We start from the raw sequence: 15,627 nt of genomic DNA, 5'->3' as shown, positions 1-15,627 counted from the left end.
AAAAATCAACATTTTTATTGCTTTTGTTGTACTTTAATGGTATTCTTATAGTTATTTTTTGATGACAAAATACAGACCTGCAAACTCGTGAGAGGGGAAAAGGTGGCATGTTGGTAAACTAGTCCCCCTGTCCTCTGTCCCCTGTCCTCTGTCCTCTGTCCTCTGAGGGTCTGGGAGCGTCTGTCCTGCTCCAGGAGAAAAATGTTGTGATTTTAACATGTGAACAAAACATTCTGGTGACTGTTTCAGTTAAAAGTTTGTGGTTTCTGCAGACATTACTACCTTTACTTTCACCTTTGTGCTTGAAAAAAAAAGTAAAAAGTAAGGTGAAAACAGTAAAAGTAAATTTACTTTACTGAGTATTTTTACTTTAGCAATTTATAGTTGTTCATTTAATAGACCTGTCTTATCTTCTCTTTTGTATATTACCATTGTTCTTAAATAAAGCAAAAGTAATGTAATAGAAAAAATGCAGAACACGCAATATTTCTTATCTGATTCCTCGATTAATCGGCAGAATAATCGATAGATTATGCTTTAATTTTACTGATCCGGCCCACTTGTGATCAAGTTGTGCTGTATGTGGCCCCTGAACCAAAATGAGTTTGACACCCCTGATGTAGACGTTGATACAACTACTATACTACATCAGTATATATCACTCTAAATCATAACACAAGTTAGACATCATGATGTTCCGGACCTTTACTGTAGAAAATTTTCTCTAACTGGACCTCTTTTAATTACTTTTTTGTAATTGGATATTTTTCTGTACTTTTTATATGGCTAATCTTATTTTTCTTCTCTATTTATTATTTGCAAATCAGTGTAAATCTAAATTCAGTGCATCATCTGAGGATGGCATATGTGCAATTTTGTGGTGTTTGCACAATGACAATAAAGTTCTGAATCTATACATCATCTTTAATAGAATCAGAATGGGTTTTATTGCCAAGTAGATTTGCTTTTACTTGCAAATACATCTTCTATTATCTCTTGTTGATGAATATTGTTTTTGTTAACATCCAGAGATGTATTTGCTACTTGAGAGATGTTGATGAAAACCTCTTTTATTCAATGATCATAACAAAAATACAGAAAACCAGGAGGAACACAGTTGGTAACGTCAGAGGAACAAGAAGAAAAGTGGAACGCAGGTGAACGGATTGAGTCCTAACACGCAGCCTGCAGCCTGTGAGACTTCCGCATAGTTACTCAGTGACACAGAGACTATCAACCAATAACAGAGCGGGAACAGCACAGTCACATTTACATCTGCTGTAAATAAAAGGAACCAGACCCGCAGCAAAAGTCAGGTAAGAAGCTACAGAGAGACGATCTATCATCATGCCTGATCCAACACAGAAAGTGGCGCCTAAGAAAGGCTCCAAGAAAGGTGCGACGAAGGCCCCTGGCAAGAAAGACAGGAAGAGAAGGAAGCCAAGGAAGGAGAGCTACTCCATCTACGTGTACAAGGTGATGAAGCAGGTCCACCCAGACACTGGCATCTCCTCCAAGGCCATGGGCATCATGAACTCCTTTGTCACTGACATCTTCGAGCGCATCGCCGGTGAGGCCTCCCGTCTGGCTCACTATAACAAACGTTCCACCATCACCTCCAGGGAGATTCAGACCGCCGTCCGCCTGCTGCTGCCCGGTGAGCTGGCCAAGCACGCCGTGTCTGAGGGAACCAAGGCCGTCACCAAGTACACCAGCTCCAAGTAAAGTACTGGACAGTCCAGCAACACACTGAAGCCACCAAAGGCTCTTTTAAGAGCCACACACTTTGTCTCAAAGAGCAGGTTCTCCACATTAAAGGGTTGGTTCATTCAAAAATGAAAATGCAGTCATTATCTATTTGCGCTCGTGGTGATGGATGGTCAGGTATATATATATTTTTTTAAGTCCACAAAACACTGCTGGAGTTTCATAGGAAAACAGCATATCAGAATCTCCCAAACAACTGAAGTGAGTGGTGACCACTTTTATTGATTCATTGTTTGGTTGCTAAAATGTAAGAAAGGAGTGAAAAATGTCGATCAGTGATTCCCAAAATGTAATATGACATCCCAAAATGTCTTGTCTCTTCACAACCCAGAGATATTCAGTTTACTGTCATAAAGGAGTAAACAAACCAGAAAATACTGACATTTTGAGAGGCTGAAATCAGAGACTTTTACCTTTTTTAAAAAAAGGGACTGAAAGCAGTTAATTGGTTACCAAAATAGTTGCTGAGTAGGTGACAAATAATTATTTACAGCCCTGTGATGAACCGGCGACCTGTCCAGGTTGTATCTTGTAGACAGATGCCACCTTGACCTTTGGAACCTACGTCAGCTTCGCCGCCATTTTGGTCCGCTCCAGACTGATTTCTGAAATCATACAAGTCAGTTGAATTATTTGGGATAAACAACTATAACAATCTTTATCATGTACAGATATTTTTGTAAATATTCATGTATGTAAGTGACAGATTCTTATTCTTAAGCTTTCATAGTGAAGCCACATGTTTGAAATATGACACAGGCCTACTTGTAATCAGGTGGTTTGTTGTCACATCCTGTTGAGATCTCTGATTTTAAGATACCAAAGAGAATATCATCTTATTTACAAAAATGTTAGGAACATCACACAAATAAACAATATGCACATTTTACAATTAACACACCAACTGTGATACAAACTTGTTATTATTATGATTTTTATTATTTCAGATCATTTAGTTTTCTATATTATACCATGTCCTAATAAAGAGAGCTGTACTCTTGATTATATGTGAAAGAAGTGTTTGTGTTGATAAATACTCAGTATGGCGCAGTTTATGTGGGTATCTGAGTCACAGGCGTTAGGTTTTTGCAGTCTGCGAGCGGGTAATTTGAATTTCTTCTGTCCAATAGCTGACTGGTTATATCACGTGCACGTTTGGACCAATCAGCGTCAGGGGCGCTCCGTCCTGCCTATATAAATCTGACATTGGATCACAAAAGCATATCCGTTTCTCTTGAGTAAAAGGAGAGGAGACAAAAAGTAACAATGGCAAGAACCAAGCAGACAGCTCGTAAATCCACCGGAGGAAAAGCTCCCAGGAAGCAGCTGGCGACCAAAGCTGCCCGTAAGAGCGCCCCGGCCACGGGCGGAGTGAAGAAGCCCCACCGTTACAGGCCCGGTACCGTTGCTCTGAGAGAGATCCGTCGTTACCAGAAGTCCACCGAACTGCTGATCAGAAAGCTGCCTTTCCAGCGCCTGGTCAGGGAGATCGCTCAGGATTTCAAGACCGACCTGCGCTTCCAGAGCTCTGCCGTCATGGCTCTGCAGGAGTCCAGCGAGGCTTACCTGGTCGGTCTGTTCGAGGACACCAACCTGTGCGCCATCCACGCCAAGAGGGTCACCATCATGCCCAAAGACATCCAGCTGGCCCGCCGCATCCGCGGAGAGAGAGCTTAAATACTCTTCTCAATAATTGAAACAACGGCTCTTTTAAGAGCCACAAACAACATTAAAGAGCTCAGTTCTTCTTTATTGTCTACACTTTATGACATAATTAAAAGTTATTGTAAATGAGAATTAATTCACATCAATTAACACTCTTCAAACTACTCTTTCACACACGTGCACATTTATTTGGTCAGCTTTGTTGTCCTTGTTCTGAGCTGCTTGTGTTTAGTGTATTGTTGTGTACATTAAACTGGTAACTGAGGGTAGGTTCCCACATTTATAAAACACTGATGGATTAAAATCCTGGACAGACAACACAGAACACACATGGTATCCATAAAACAGTTATATTCTGTTTGGAACCACAGACTTAACATTTTCTTCTCAAATCATCTCCTCAACTCCAACAGTCAAACACACAAAAGGCATCTTCATCTACAAGAAAAAGAAAATAGGAACTACCTCTCATATACCTTACTGTTTAACAAAAAAACAGAGCAAGAAATTGTGATATTTCTGGAATGAACAAATATTAACTTGGTGCCTAAAAAACAGATACTGTAAATCCTACATTGTGGGATGAAACATTGATTATAGTTACAGCATTTTAAAATAATGGAATTTGCTCTCAGATGTTGTGGGTGGCTCTTAAAAGAGCCGTTGAGTTGTTTTTTGATCAGATGTTGATTGATTTAACCTCCGAAGCCGTACAGAGTGCGGCCCTGCCTCTTCAGAGCGTAGACCACGTCCATGGCGGTGACGGTCTTCCTCTTAGCGTGTTCGGTGTAGGTGACGGCATCACGGATAACGTTCTCCAGAAAAACCTTGAGAACACCGCGGGTCTCCTCGTAGATGAGACCAGAGATACGCTTGACACCACCACGGCGAGCCAGACGGCGGATAGCGGGTTTAGTGATTCCCTGGATGTTATCACGAAGAACTTTACGGTGACGCTTGGCGCCTCCTTTTCCAAGTCCTTTACCTCCTTTGCCACGACCGCTCATTTTCAAATTACTTCGTTCGTTGCGAAGAAAAACTGATGTGAAATCGTCAGGGAGCGGCGGTATTTAAAGGCTGTATGCGGACGTTAGTGACGTAAGACAGCTCGCGCTCAGCCCGCCAATTTTTCTGCTCCTCCCCAAGCCACTAACTGTGAGCAGCTGCGTTTCCGGTTATAAATGAAGTCCTCCAAAATAAAAGTACAATCAATAACTCTAGGAATAAGATTTCCATGTCAACTTTTAAGTTTATTAACTCAAGAAAACTGTGGCAACTGATTACCTTCATTTTTTGAGCACTGCTAATTTATTCAGGTTTATGGGGTCATTGATGTAGCCATTGCTGTAGGTGGCTATAATGATTAAATGTTTGTTCAAATATACGGTGGCCGGGAGGTGCAAACCAACATTACAAAAAGTGAAACACTTTTACAAAGCTTGAGACAGATTTACATTTTGGAAAACAGTTTTACATAACATGTTTTGTTTCCATGAAGTTCCCTAATTATCGCGTATGTAGAGTGGTAATCCTTTCTGCGATATAAACTAGCTTCACTAGGTTTGCTTTTTCCCCTTAAACATTGTAGAGACAGACCACATGAAAAGCAAAACTGCGTTAATCGGCTCATACCTTGTCCACAAAACGGGCAAAACATCACTCGGTCATTGTCAAAGTGTTTCACATTTTTTAATGTCAGTTCTTGCACCTCATCAGTTCCTTAACTTATCTTATTAATTTTAAAAACGGGTAATTTTTTTTTTCTTAAACAAGATTAAAAATGATCTTGTTAATTCAGATTCTTTCAGAAGATAAAAAGTCATAATATCGTTTTTATTTATCCCATCATTTTGACTTTTTTTTTAAAAAAAAAATATTATTTCGTAATTCTGACTTACCATGAGGATATTTTTTTGTTTCAGAGGCAGAACTGAGCTTCCACAGTTTCCTGTGTAGAGTGAGTCTTCTGTCATTAGAGGATCTCAGCTCTCCTCCAGTCCGCTGGCAGCCGCTGTTGCTCAACACATGCACGTTAAACTGAGTGAAACACAGAGGAAACAGGAACTCACGGGGCAGTTTTTAACGGGAATCACGGCTGCGTTCAGCAGGAGAGCAAAGTGGGAGAAAAATCCTCCAGAACTGCAGCGGGAATTCCTCACTCCAGAGGCCGGGACTGGAGCTCCGACCGCCGGGGAGAGACGCACATACAGACTGGTAACTGACGGGGGCTGTTGGTTTGTCCAGAGGGAGACACAGAGGAGGGGGAGTGGATGGAGACCCCAGGTAAACTTTTCTTATTGCGTGGCAGAATGAGACACAGACAGACAGACAGAGACAGACAGACTTTACTGAGGCAATTAGTCTCGTCTCAGTTAAATGGACTCATGTTGTGTTCAGACTATCTTAAAACTATTTTGCCATTTTAAATAATACAAACAGACAATTTAAGCTACAATTTATGTTTTAACCTGCATTAATTTTATGTTTTTGGCTTCAACATCAAGTCACTGCCAGTTTGTGTTCAGAGCATCACGCAGAACTTCATTTAAAAAAACGTTATTTTACCGACAACCCTTATAAACATAGAGTGGTTACTATGGTTACAAACCGAAAAAAAAAAATTGCTGTGTTATTTAAGCTATGTAACCTATTTGTAAAAGAAAAAAAATAGTTATGTAAAGTAGTTAAGTACATTTGTAAATATAAATTGTTAGCAATATAGATAAACTGTTAAAAGTAGTTCAGTGTATTATGTAATTATACTTTTGACTGCATTAGCCCATACAGGCAGTGTTTTCATGTTACAGCTGGTGGAAGTGAAACTAAAACAAGCAACTTTTATTTCTTCATTGCATACTGTTTGGTAGTTTAGTATGTAACAAACTATCATATTTTATACGGATGTAACAATATAATGTAGCATTTATGTGTATTAGATCCCTTTTTATAAGTCAGGTTTAATATATGCATATATTTTGCTAAATTTGTGTGTTTTTAGTTAGTTATTTATAGTTCTTAAATATATCAATGGAGAGATAACTGTTTCATTGCCTTGACATCATTTTGGACACTAAAGTGTTTTGTCCAACTGCAAAATAATATAATATTGTCATTGGTCCAAAAAGTCCAGCATGAATCTATATAATCTACATATTTTACATTGTAGTACTGTAGTGCTGCTTTATGGCCATCTAACACAGGGAAAATTAGCATTTTTGCAATATATTATATTGTTACATAAAGGTGCTGTTAATATAACATAATACAAGATGTGTCATGTTAGAGTGTTGACAGTCATTAATAATATGAGTTTTATGCTTTCTAACTTTTTTTCCCCTTGATTTTTCAGTGTGAACAGTTAAACGAAACTCGTCTGGGGTGAACTAAGCTCAGACTTCCAGAAAAATGGCTGAATTGCTGTTTGGTTTATCAGGCAACAGGCGCATCGTCGCTGGCCTACTGGTCAACCTGTTTTCCTCCATCTGCATCGTCTTCATCAACAAGTGGATCTACGTCCACTATGGCTTTCCCAACATGACACTGACCCTTGTTCACTTTGTGGTCACCTGGTTGGGGCTCTACATCTGCCAGAAAATGGACATTTTTGCTCCCAAAAGCCTTCCAGTTCGCAGGATTGTGTGGTTGGCGCTGAGCTTCTGTGGCTTCGTGGCCTTCACCAACCTCTCCCTGCAGAACAACTCGATAGGAACGTACCAGCTGGCTAAAGCCATGACCACACCCGTCATCATCCTCATCCAGACCACCTACTACAAGAAGACCTTCTCCACCAAGATCAAACTGACGCTGGTGAGGAAGGATTCAGAAAAGTCATCTGAATGTAGGAAATTGCTAAAGCTGTGATCACACTCTTCTAGAGCTCAGATACCCAACACAACCCACCTTGTTTTGAATTTGTTCCTGTGTGTGTCTTCAGGTGCCCATAACATTAGGAGTGATATTGAACTCGTACTATGATGTGCGGTTCAACCTGCTGGGGACGGTGTTTGCAACGCTGGGTGTTCTGGTGACATCACTTTACCAAGTGGTAAGTAAATCTATACTCAGACAGGAAAGACAAAGTGGTTTCTGTGGAACTGAATTAAAATAAATCTGTTTCTTTCTCTCGCAGTGGGTGGGAGCTAAACAACATGAGCTCCAGGTGAACTCCATGCAGCTTCTGTACTATCAGGTATGACGATTCTCACCAGGGACTTCATTTGGGACTTGTTCCCCTTCATGTGGGACTTAGTATTAGACTTGCTGGCCTTGACTTGGAACTGTTGGCCTTGATTTGGGACTTGTTAGTTATTACTTGTGATTTGATTTGGAACTTCTTGGTCTTTATGTGGAACTTGGCCTGGGAGGACCTGTCGGCCTCTTAGTTTTGACCTGGGACTTCTTGGTCTTCATTTGGGAATTGGACTTAAGTCTTGATGGTCTTGATGTGAGACTTGTTCCCCTTCTTTTGGAACTTGTTGATTTTGACCTTTGATTTGAGTTGATCCAGCACAAATGTCAGTTACACTCATAAACCACAGCTGCTTTAGACAGAAATGTACAAAGTATGCATTCACTGGCTCTGTTACAAATTAGACAACAATCAGCTCGTGTTATCCCTAAATATTGATGCTGTTACTGTAATAGCAGGATATTAAGATGTAATGTGATTTGATGACGGTAACATTAATACTGTGACTGTCCTGTCAGGCTCCTCTGTCATCGGGTTTTCTGCTCTGCGTCATTCCTGTGTTTGAGCCGCTGACTGGAGATGGAGGAATATTTGGACCTTGGTCTCTACCTGCTCTGGTTAGACTCAACATCACACACACACACACAAGTTAAAACTCACATACGCCACCGTCACATTCTGTGTTGGGGCAGAATGTGGAATTGTGGGGAAAAAGATCCACCACAGTGTTTAATAGTGCCTTACACTAGGTTAAGCTTGACTGAAAGTTTTTACTGTAAAGGCCCTGATTTTATACATTTTCATATTGCTGGGTTAACAGTGTTGTCCTCTTGTTGCCTCTTGTTGCCTAGGTGACAGTGCTGTTTTCGGGTGTGGTGGCATTCCTGGTCAACCTGTCCATCTACTGGATCATTGGGAACACTTCGGCTGTCACGTATCCTTAAACATACGAGGACCCTTGTACAAGGGTCCAGCAATGCCCTTTGGGGGTCTGAAGGTCCAAGAATCTTGGACAATATGGACATTCAAGAACCATAGTTATTTTTCTGGAAAAGGGCCTTCGAAGAGCTGGGGGTTTCTGGTCCATTTGAAGTAGTCTTTGTCTTGTTATGGAGGTCTCAGGTGTTCTTTCTGGGGGATTTAAGGGGTTTGAGGGCTCCTTGGTGGGGTTTCTGGTGTTCTTGAAGAGGTCTGGGTTTCTTGAGCAGGTTTAAGGGTTTTTTTAAAGACCATTCTTGTCTTGCTGAAAGTATTTAAGAACTTCTTGGGGGGTCTTTCTTGTAGAGGTTACTGGGACCGTTGATGGGTTTCTGGTCTGTGTCCGTTTTCAATGGATTTTATTTGTGTCGTTATTCTCCTGACTCTAGTTTGCAGCTACAACATGTTTGGGCATTTTAAGTTCTGCATCACTCTGATTGGAGGATACCTGCTCTTCCATGACCCACTGTCTCTCAACCAGGTGAGTCTTTTACTGTGCTGCTCTGATGATTCAAATCTGCAACCTTCTGGTTCTACTCCCACAGTTATTTCCTCCAAACCCACTTGTCTCTACTTGTCTTTCTCAGGCATTGGGGATCCTCTGCACTCTGGCAGGCATCTTGTCTTACACTCACTTCAAGCTGATGGAGCAGGAGGAGGGGAAGAGCCGCCTGGCTCAAAGACCGTAGGCTGACTTACCTGTCGGCCAACTCCACGGACTCCTGTCGTTGGCTGCAGAGACCTTTTTTATACATATTTTTTATTTTATGAGTATTTTTGTAGGAAAGCGAAGAATTTCATCATGTTTCCCTGGTAGGGTGTACGACATGTCAACACACCGTCAACTCTTCACGCTGATTTTAAGGGAAACTGAAGCTCATCATCATACTGGCAGATGGACTTTGGATGAACCTTTTCAGCTGCTGAAATGTGTTAACTTAATGAAACTACAGTGCAAACCAGAAAATAACATCTTCGTTTTCATCTAAAGCTGATAAAAGAACATGCGCATCTTTATTTTAAAATGACATTTACACAGACTGATGCAGGATGTCAAATTCAGCTTCTGCTCATCGCAAAAACTCCCTGCTGTTTCTGGCATGTTAGTGTTGACAGATCGGGTGATCTTTGATACATTTAAGACCAATCAAAAGGAAAACAGGTTTGGTGGCAGAGTTAAAGGGCAGACTCTTAAAGATAGATGAGAGCCTGTAATCACCAGGCCTGTTGGATTTGTTTACACAAGTTGTGTGTATCTACTGTTTTTGGACAGTCCAGTAAACTCCTTCTGTCATGTGCTGTCTAAGGGATTTGTCATTTCATGGAAATGATTTGCTTTAAAGTGACAGCTGCTTAATAATTTTCTAATAACTACTTGGCTGCACTATTAAGAACATCTGCACATAGAAATATTGGAAAATAATGGACTGCCACTTACCAAAGCAAAAGATGGGGGCTGATCCTTTTTTTCTCTGATTGTTATTCACACACAAAAATCTGAATTTATCCATTAATATACCTCAACACTGTCTTACAACAATAGTCCAGCTACTTTCAAGATGTACATGTAAAGGATTTCACTATTAGCCAGCCAATCAGCCAGTATTTTCCACAAGTTTTTGAGCCTGATTACAAATGGCATTGCCAATTAAAAGCTAATAATTTAAAGGTGGTGTGATGAGTGAACCAGCAGCAGTGTGTACGCATTATAGTGCCTTCCATTTGAAGTGGAAAGTCACAAGTTTCCAGTTTTAAATTTCACTTGGAACATCCCCTGAAGTTGAATTTCCAACCTCAAAATCCAAGATGGCTGCTCCACAGCAACAGTTTATTAGTATTTCTGTCTTTTGTGTCTGAAATCAGTTGTCCACACAGTACTGTCCAACTTCTATCTATGGACATGTTTCTACGGCGCAAAATACTGCATAAGAGCATAAGTGCATAAGTGTAACATGTTTTTCCTTTTTAGACAGCAAACAGCTAACTTAGCATCAAACCACTTCCTAGCTAACATCACCATTTGATAATGTTACATGAAATGAAATGAAAGACAAACATATTCTTCCGTTGATATATTTCAGAACTGTTTTACGTCTTTCCTATCGTATCGTCTAACACTATCGAACAGTAACGTTAGCTAGGAAGGCTTGCGAACACTAGCAAACTTGTTAGCTCAGTTGCTCATGGGACAATAACGCTGCGTTCGAGATGACGTTCTGAATTTCCCAGCTGAAATTTATTACTTCCAACCTCAAAGTATTCAAGGCACATGGCAACCAAAGTTAACAAAAGCATGGCTGACTGCGACAAATTGAGTTGCGCTCATTTGAACCCTCAGCAGTGCAGCCTTCTTAAATAAACAACACAGAAGAAGAAAGTTGTAATAACTACTAATCTTCCATTGAGATAATTTACTTTTCTTCTGTAGGTAAACTTGAATCTTTGAATTTTAGAAACCCCAAAAATATGTATTTAAACATTTTTGCGTGAGTTCATTTAAGTTAAAATGAATAATGCTAATATATTAATATTTTCAAATATTAAATACTTTTTTTTGATTCTCTAAAAATTAAAGATTTGTTAAACTGTTAAAAATTAAATTATTTCAACTTTTTTTGACTTTTGGATTTTGAGTTCTCTCTCTCTCTCTCTCTCTCTCTCTCTCTCTCTCTCTCTCTCTCTCTCTCTCTCTCTCTCTCTCTTCTCTCTCTCTTTTTTTTTTTTTTACAGTGTTTTTGCACCATTCACTCCTGTCTTTTAACTCTCTGTAAGTTATTCCTCATTTGTGGTGCAGTTTATTCTCTGACAGAAAGTGGTCAAATAAAATTGGATGATGCACCATTGAACAAACTTCGATTGTTTTCTCCATTTTGGATTCTTTGGTCCGTTTCCTCAACAGTCAGAGCTGTCGATACAGTTTTCTGTGAAAAGTGAAAAGTTTTCATGGATTTATTAAGTGAGCCTTTAAACAGAATAGTTCCTGATAAGTCAAACAGAAACAGCAGCCATGTTGAGTCAAAGTTTTTCTTGTTTTACACTGAATGTTAAAGGTCTACAGTATTTCAGTTTTTAGTTTCCGTCAGTGTTACTTTTTTTTTTTTTTTAGGATTTGTTTTTAAAGAACTGTGTGATTGAAGGTTCTCATCACACCCACCTTGTTGGGTTTTACTGATCTGTACAATTTTCTTTTTCCTGTTGAGACACCATGTCAGGTGTGAGCACCCTGGAGCCAGTTTGATCAAATGTTTTTGTGACATTTAAAAAAAAAAAAAATGTAAACTACAATCAGTCATTTACTGCTGAATAAAATCTCCAATCTTCTGCTCCCACAGTGACGTTTCATTACAGAAACATGTTTGTGATGTGCTGCAGCCTCGCCTGGTGACGGACATTCAAACAGCGTGTGCTAAGTTTAGTTGTTTTCATTTCACTTTATTGTGTTGAATATTCGTTCTGCTGAATAAAAGATTTGACTTTACAATTGTTGGATTGTTTCTCCACTGACTGACATTTCTGCAAAGATTCTATGGATACAGATTTGCAGTGGTGGAAGAAGTAATCAGATAATTAAATACTGGTAAATTAATTAAAAATGTTTCTTTTTATGCCACTACACTTTCAGTGCAATGAAAGCTGCCTCCTCCAAGCTGCCTTTTGAAGCGGTTGGGAAAATAGCATTTTGATGAATGCATAAGGAACAAACTAGAAAGCTACAGAATGATGAAAAAAAATCATGCACACACACAAAAAAAGTAAAATAATGGACCTGGCTTTTATTTGAAACCATGTGAGAAACCCTGATGGTAACAAGTCAGTACAGCTGCTGTAACTGTTGTACAGAATGTGAACATGGTTTCATTCAATATAACCACACCTACAAAGTATTTTCCTGTGAACAGCTCTTCTGTGTAGCTCTCCTGTGGGCTCTAAGTACCACCGTGTGTGTGTGTGTGTGTGTGTGTGCCATGATCACTGTGTCAATAAAGCTACAACAGGAATCCTTGTTCACAAACACACACTGAGGGGCTGTCCTGGGACTAAACGTCACACTGTGTGTTTAAAAATACCTGACGTCTCCTGAGGACCTAAAATCAGCGAGCTGCTTTAAAACAACCTCACAAAGTCTCCATTCTCCGTTCTGTTTCCACTGAAGGTTCACTTCAGTTTCGACTGTTTGAATTTGATTCACACGTTCAGTGTTACGTGCCACAGTGTCTGTGTGGTGCTGTGTTCTCCTGTGCCCAGGTTCTGCCCCTCCCCCTCCTTGCAGGTTGCAGTGATTGGCATCAGGTGCAGCTGCACTGCAATCAGGACCTGGTGCTTAAAAATCTGGAGAGTGCAGCCAGTCAGGGCCAGTGGGCCATTTGGTGGACAGAAGTCTGCATGTTGGGACAGAACTGAGTTCTGTCCGTTACTCAGAGACTATTTGGACTAAACCAACCGAATCTTTACTTTATGTTACTCAGGCCTGTCTGCTAATTAGTCGGACCATAATTTCTCAGAATTTTTATTTTTAAAAGTCAGATGTTGCAACTGACCCCAACCCTTTATACAGTTGCTGCATATTAAAAACACATTAAATTTAACTTTTCCTTTTGGCTCATTAAGCAGAAAATATTCATTGTTTTACAGTATTATTAGTAGTTGTAGTAATACTAATATTAGTAGTAGTTATATTTTATTTTGTAATATTTGTTCATACCAGTTGAGTTTTGTTTGATTAAGTGTAGAACACAGATGTACCTTGAGTCACTCTGTTGATGTTACAGATGTTATTCAATCTCTCTGTATTTCAGTGTGAGAAAGGAAGAATGAACAGAAGACAGACAGTTTGTCTAGTCTTCTGAGTAACTGAGAAATGCAAAAGTGTTGCAACTGTCCCCAGTCTCCCCTACATCAAATTGGTATTTTAGTATAGTACTTGAATGAATGTACTTTACAATTATCCGTCTTACAACTGTAAACATATATCTAGGACAACATATCAACCGTAAAATACTACCTGGCAGCTGGTTCATACACCATAGCAACCATCTTGCCACACAGTAATTATTCAGGGTGGGACTGAGAGTGAAAAAGGTCCAGACATCTGACTCAGACCAGACCACCAAAACCTACATAGAGACACACCATCCAACCAGTCATATAGTGTAATTATACAGAGCAGTGGCGGCAAAAGTATTCTGATCCTTTACTCAGGGACAACAAGCAACATATACTACAAAAAAGTCAAATTAATATTACTACTAATACTACTATAATAATAATAATAATAATAATAATAATAATAATAATAATAATAATAATAATAATAATAATAATAATTTGCTTTTTGTTATTGTTTTCAGCTCACTGTGTTGCTTTTATTTGTTTCATTTTTACTTTTTTTTGTTTTTTAGAATAACTTAACACAAACAAATACACAGCATTGAATCTACAATTACAGAGACGCCAGGGGTAAATAAATAAATAAATAAATAAATAGATAAAGATACAAATAGATATTTTAACAGTTTTTTTGCGCGTACATTCCGCAATAGATATGATTGTTTAATAAATACAGACATCTCTGAATAGAAACTCTCTGTCTTGTGTTATGTACATTATTATATGCCTGAACTAATATGTACATTTTCGTTTTTGTATAAAATTCCAAATACTGTTGTGGTCTGCATCACTGACATGTAATAATGAAACATTTTGCCAAATTATTAAGTAAATAGTTAACGGAAAAGATTTTGTGCTTCGAGCTTGTTGCGCTGCCCTCCAGTGGCCAAATAAATAAATCGATGGAGAAAAAAAAAAAAAAAAAAAACTTCAGCTGTCACGTCCTTGCAGACAACTGTTACATGTGTAGTCGCCCTATGCATTGCCTGTCGAAGTGAGACAATTTTAATGGGCCAAAATATATAAATTTGTAAGGTCTAAATATCCTTGCGATAATATTGAACTAATAAATTCAAATACGCTAATATATATATATAAAAATACAATTTAATATTAATTAATAATGATATTTTCAGTAAGGCATAATTTGTGGGTTCAAAATTAGAGGGTCCTTCAGCGGTTCACACGGAAACCAACGCCGATGTTTGTTTTGCTACAATTAGCAGGTAAACCTTTTCATTTTACAACTATATTTACACGAAAATGAGAATCGCTAAGTAGCGATTTATTTCGTATTTTATTGTGTCTTAACATTATAACCACTCAGTACACGTTAACTGCCAGTTTAACGCTGTCAAAACATTTGTTTACATTTTTGTTTCAGCGCGTCCAGTCAAATGGCCTCGCTAACTGCCTTAGCAATGCTAATGCTAACGCGGTTTTGTTATAAATTTGTCTTAACATTTAGAATGTTACATCATTTTAACAGAGCTATAAAACATCCTGACTTCTTTAAGACGACGAATAAGTGAATTCGTCAACCCTAATATTAGCATAACGTAGAGCTAACGTAAATGCTAACGTGCGAAACAAGACTGTGCAGTTGGGCTAGGTGGCTAACGGACGCTATATGTAGCAGAGCTGCTGCTGCGTGGGTGTGTGTCAGACTGATGTTAGCTATGCAATTCATGGTCAGAGAATTCATCTGTAGTTTAGTTTGCAGTCCACTTTTCGTTGAAACCTCCGATTAGTATTTAATGTTATTTATCTATTGAGAAAAAATAATATAAATCCAATATCTAAATAATAATGATGAAAACCGAAAGGTAATTTATATAACACCTGTCAACATTTTAAACTGCTAAGTGCTTGACAAGGAAAAAGGGTGGGGGGCATGCAAAACCAGAAATAAGCTAAATACGAAAGAAAAATAAAAAAAGAGCTGCAACTAACGATTATTTTAATTAGTTTTATGTTTATTATTTTCTCGAGTAGTTGATTGGTCTATAAAATGTCAGAAAGTGGTTACAAATGTTGATTAGTGTTTCACAAAGTCCAAGATGACGTCTTCAAATGTCTTGTTTTGCCCACAACACAAAAATATTCTGCTTATGGAGAAACCTGAAAATATTCACATTTAA

The 15,627-nt window shown here is 38.8% G+C and overlaps 4 protein-coding genes across 4 annotated transcripts; 3 read left to right on the top strand and 1 right to left on the bottom strand.

The window, feature by feature from the left end:
• The first annotated feature begins 1,337 nt into the window (after positions 1–1,337).
• On the top strand, positions 1,338–1,784 carry LOC146307068 (histone H2B 1/2-like). The gene has a single exon (XM_084710993.1). The coding sequence runs from the start codon at positions 1,348–1,350 to the stop codon at positions 1,723–1,725; it is 378 nt and encodes a 125-aa protein (XP_084567119.1). The 5' UTR covers positions 1,338–1,347; the 3' UTR covers positions 1,726–1,784.
• Positions 1,785–2,811: 1,027 nt separating this feature from the next.
• Positions 2,812–3,494, top strand: LOC146307067 (histone H3-like). Its single transcript, XM_084711047.1, has one exon. It carries the CDS (start codon positions 3,034–3,036, stop codon positions 3,442–3,444), a length of 411 nt encoding a protein of 136 aa, XP_084567173.1. The 5' UTR covers positions 2,812–3,033; the 3' UTR covers positions 3,445–3,494.
• A 523-nt stretch (positions 3,495–4,017) lies between these two features.
• LOC146307066 (histone H4) lies at positions 4,018–4,442 on the bottom strand. Its single transcript, XM_084711012.1, has one exon. It carries the CDS (start codon positions 4,437–4,439, stop codon positions 4,128–4,130), a length of 312 nt encoding a protein of 103 aa, XP_084567138.1. The 5' UTR covers positions 4,440–4,442; the 3' UTR covers positions 4,018–4,127.
• Positions 4,443–5,392: 950 nt separating this feature from the next.
• On the top strand, positions 5,393–9,407 carry slc35e3 (solute carrier family 35 member E3). The gene is made up of 8 exons (XM_084711344.1): positions 5,393–5,715; positions 6,782–7,239; positions 7,367–7,477; positions 7,562–7,621; positions 8,140–8,238; positions 8,473–8,555; positions 8,996–9,080; positions 9,187–9,407. The coding sequence occupies exons 2-8, from the start codon at positions 6,838–6,840 to the stop codon at positions 9,286–9,288; spliced, it is 942 nt and encodes a 313-aa protein (XP_084567470.1). The 5' UTR covers positions 5,393–5,715; positions 6,782–6,837; the 3' UTR covers positions 9,289–9,407.
• The last annotated feature ends 6,220 nt before the right edge of the window (positions 9,408–15,627 follow it).

The sequence above is a fragment of the Lutjanus erythropterus genome, chromosome 22 (genome assembly GCF_056507025.1).
Source record: "Lutjanus erythropterus isolate fLutEry1 chromosome 22, fLutEry1.hap2, whole genome shotgun sequence".
Classification (NCBI taxonomy): Eukaryota; Metazoa; Chordata; class Actinopteri; order Lutjaniformes; family Lutjanidae; genus Lutjanus; species Lutjanus erythropterus.
This window is presented reverse-complemented; position numbering and strand designations above follow the sequence as displayed.